Source organism: Oncorhynchus mykiss, chromosome 16, assembly GCF_057628025.1.
Source record: "Oncorhynchus mykiss isolate SJ-2025 chromosome 16, ASM5762802v1, whole genome shotgun sequence".
NCBI lineage: Eukaryota > Metazoa > Chordata > Actinopteri > Salmoniformes > Salmonidae > Oncorhynchus > Oncorhynchus mykiss.
This window is the reverse complement of record NC_143037.1, coordinates 16,432,629-16,436,619: the sequence shown is the minus strand read 5'-3', so window position 1 is coordinate 16,436,619 and position 3,991 is coordinate 16,432,629. Positions and strand designations below refer to the sequence as shown.

At 46.8% G+C, this 3,991-nt stretch overlaps 1 protein-coding gene across 1 annotated transcript; it reads right to left on the bottom strand.

The window, feature by feature from the left end:
• Positions 1-338: 338 nt before the first annotated feature.
• On the bottom strand, positions 339-3,579 carry sox8a (SRY-box transcription factor 8a). Its single transcript, XM_021564923.3, has 3 exons — positions 2,912-3,579; positions 2,359-2,606; positions 339-2,137 (listed from the first exon to the last, which is right to left on the bottom strand). Exons 1-3 carry the CDS (start codon positions 3,328-3,330, stop codon positions 1,377-1,379), a joined length of 1,428 nt encoding a protein of 475 aa, XP_021420598.2. The 5' UTR covers positions 3,331-3,579; the 3' UTR covers positions 339-1,376.
• Positions 3,580-3,991: the final 412 nt, after the last annotated feature.

Here is a 3,991-nt window from a genome sequence, read left to right as displayed (position 1 = left end):
TTCCCTGTGGCTAAATCTTCCCTGTGGTTAAGTCTTCCCTGTGGTTGTCATCCCTGTGGTTAAATCTTCCCTGTGGTTGTCATCCCTGTGGTTAAGTCATCCCATACTCTGTTGCTTGTTGGTGCCTTTGGTAATGATGCAGTTGTTGTTTATTGGTCCCATTAATGTCATTTTCTTTCCCCAGATAAAGGGAGAAATAGAAACCTTTAACAAAGTAATGGCTTATTTAAAATGCATTGCTTTCTGTCTGTGTCGCACACACGCATGCGCACACACTCACCCACTCTCTGTAATTGCATGGCAAGCATCCAGGCTGTCTTCAAGAAATTTTGCCCAACTACTCAGAAATGTTTTGTTTATTTATCTGTCATTTGCAAAAATATTCATAATTGTCAGAAAAAGGTGTGTGGGCAAACGTATTTAATGGCTCGGCATGAGTTCTTACTCTGCAATTCAGTTATTTCATCATAAAGGTAAACATAAAACAGCATCCCACACTAAGCTTATCAAGCGTTTACAAGAGCCAGTTATAAGTCGCTGGTTATCATAGGACCAGCATACAAATACTCCAGTCGACATATCAAGTATAAATGTCAAATAATCAAAACCTGGAATGTCCATTAGGCAGTCTCTCCATGTTTTTTTGAGTTTCAGAAATACAAGCCTTCATCCACACAGAACTGCTGGGCTGGAATGAACATGTCTTCTTCAAATGTTGACAAGTGCAGCAGATGCACAGGGCTTAGCGGTCCATGCTACATGGTGAGTATGGCTGTTTCTGTCCTTAGTCCAGCTGTCCAGTCAATCACAACGTATGGTAGATCGTTTAACTTGTTTCCTTCAACCCTGAAATCTAGTAAACTCCATTCGTAGGAAAAAGAATTGAACACCTGTTGCCTTGAGTGAAATCCACGGCTTATTTTCAGACAAGGAATGGAACTGCACTGAAGTGATGTGAATAGGAAATGGAATTACAGTTAGTTTGAGAAATCTGTTAACTGCAATGGTCATTCCAAAATAAAACATTTTATTATAAAACATAAATACAAACATAATATTTTAAAGTTATAATAATTATTCAATCTGAGATGAAGAGTTGAACAAGAAAGGAACTGAAAAAGTAAATGTAGAATTGGGTTAATTTGTGATGTGGTCCAAACAGAAGTGCGGTCCAGGTTTTCCTCACGGAGGATTCATGCATGCTTGTGGGTAAAGACTCTCTGTCCATCGTGACAAAACCAGCAGGCACTTGGTCTTGGATAATGTCCAATCTTGAGCCTTGTGTCATGTCCTCACTAACACGGCACAAACAGAAGAATCCCACAGACTATGTGAAAGCCATGTCAGACTGGCACCATAGGCAGTCAGTGCTGAGTCTAAGGCCTGGTGAGTGTGGAATAGACAGTCTGCTCCCAGTTTGGGCTGTGGCTGTGGGGTGGAGGGATAGCTAGGCTGTTGATGAGCGGGCTGCCGTAGGGGTGGCGAGAGGAGTGGAAGTAGGGGTACTGATAGAGACCTGCGGGGTAGCTGGTGTAGGCACTGTAGTAGCTGGGGCTCTGGAGGTCTGCATAGTCACACTGGGGGCTGGGCAAGGAGGAGGAGGAAGAGGAGGCTGCAGAGGAGGGGCAGCTCCCGGAGTTGAGGGGGGTGTAGTCGGGGTGGGGTGGCGGGGTGGGGTGGGACTGCTGGCTGCTGTAGTGCCTGGGACTCAGCTGCTCCGTTTTGATCTGCGTTCTGTGGTGAAGGCCATCGCTGTTACTTGAGGACGAGGAGGAAGAAGGGGGTGCCGACCCCGCTCCCGGCCCTTTAGGACCCCAAGGCGAGGCATTGCTGTGGGAGTGGCCATAGGAGGAGCTTAGGGACCCAGAGGGGGGGTTGGGTCCTTGCCCCCCCTGCCCGTGGTTGAGAGGTGCATCGGCAGAGCCATGCCCGTTGAGTGGCAGGTACTGGTCAAACTCGTGGACGTCGAAGGCCTCCATGTTGCTGATGACGTCAGTGCTCAGCTCTGAGATATCCACGTTGCTGAAGTCGATGTTCTGCCGACCACCGTCCAGGGGGTGCCGGCCCTCGTGTTTCACCCCCAGGTGCAGCTCTGTCTTGGGGGTGGTGGGGGGTGTGGGGGGTCCATGTGGTTGGCCTTTAAAAAAAGACAACAAATGCCTAAACATTAGTTACCATATGCAAACAAAAAGGGGAAACCTGCATACTGCACAACTAAAAGAGGGAGGGACAAGATCCTCTAGTGAGGACCAGATAAATACCATGCCCAGGTCACTTCCAAACTTTGGACTAACTGTTATTATTGAATATCAATTGATCGGGAATGCAAAAATGAATCGAATGGTGAAAGCCACTCACTTGTCCGCTCTAGATGATGTTGTCCATCCCCCATGGAGGTCGGTCTGGCCAGACCAGGTTCAGCCTTGTACATCTGGCCCGGGTGGAGGTGGGCCAGCTCAGCCCCGGAGTCCGAGTCACTCTGACCTGGCTTGGTGCTCTTCCTTCTCCGTGGTTGGTACTTGTAGTCAGGGTAGTCTTTCTTGTGTTGGACCCTCAGTCTCTCTGCCTCCTCCACAAATGGCCTCTTCTCGCTTTCAGAGAGCAGGCTGGAAATTGATGACAGGTTGGGTTGAGTTGTGGACTACTATAAGATGCACAGTGTTGGATGTCCTAATGAATATCATGTAAATGGCATGTAGAATTAGGGTAATCATGATGAAAATACAATGTTGTGCCGTACGTTTTAGGAAACATGACTAATAAAGTAATAATGCGTATTTTTTAACTTGTCAGCAATGAACATTGTGTACATCAATTTTAACTGCATATTTTTCTGCCACGTTCTATGCAGGCACATTATGCGCGCAAATGTGTATTATATCCCCCATTACATATATACATCTATACTGACCGCCATAACTTCCCCAAGGTCTTGCTGAGTTCGGCGTTGTGGAGATGCGGGTACTGGTCCGCTAGTTTCCTTCGCGCCGCCTGCGCCCACACCATGAACGCGTTCATTGGCCGCTTCACATGGGGTTTGTTTTTCAGAGCTCGGTCTCCTCGTGTAGGCATCGGTACGAGCGACCAGTCGTATCCGTTCAGCACCTGAGTCACCGCGTCTCGGATGCACGCGGGAAACCGGTTATCCTCCTCGCCGGTGTCCAGTTTTGGGGTAATCCCGTCGCCGGGTGAGTGCCTGGGCGCCTGTCCATCGGAGCCGGTGGGAGAGGACGGGACGTCCGAATCCGAGTCGTCCTGCGACATCGAGCTGGCAGTTCCCGTTGGACTGCATGGATGGTTGTTGAACGGCTTACTATTTTCCTCCGTCATGTTCAGCGCAAAATTGATGTGGTGTATCTAGTTACATGTAGGTTGCACCAAATGTGCATTTTACGCACGGAGCCTTAATTAAGTGACCAAAAATGTAAAATCCCAAACGCTCTTTGTGATGTTCGTTTTAATTTATTTACCTCTCACACTGTTGTACGTTTTTGTTGTTGGATATGATGTCTACAATGTCGTCTCAGTTTTATACTGACACTTTTTGTTCTGCCAAGATCATGTTGTTGGAATCGGGTTGGGTCCTCTCACGCCACGCCTCATATCTTATTGGTTTGGACATAGCTCCACTGGTTCCTCCCATTTTTAGGAAATATGAGCCAGTGATTTGATAATTTGTGTTACATCATTTCTAATTATTCGTTTATCTGTATAACCTATATTAAATGTATTATATCAGCCAGACGTTAAATATGATACTCTTAGCCATAATTATCCATGGTCAGAATTTCTGGTTTACATTCAGATACATTGACTGTGGAACCATATGTGCAAGGTATGGACCTATGTATGAACCTGCAACATCATAGCTGTCAAAAAGAAATACAGAGATTTGTTCACTCTTTTCAGAGCTTAATGTTTTCCTCCTCTTCAGTACACATGGCCGTATACTGGGGGTAGCTCCTCCAGGTGTTGTAGTAGTACACGGGCT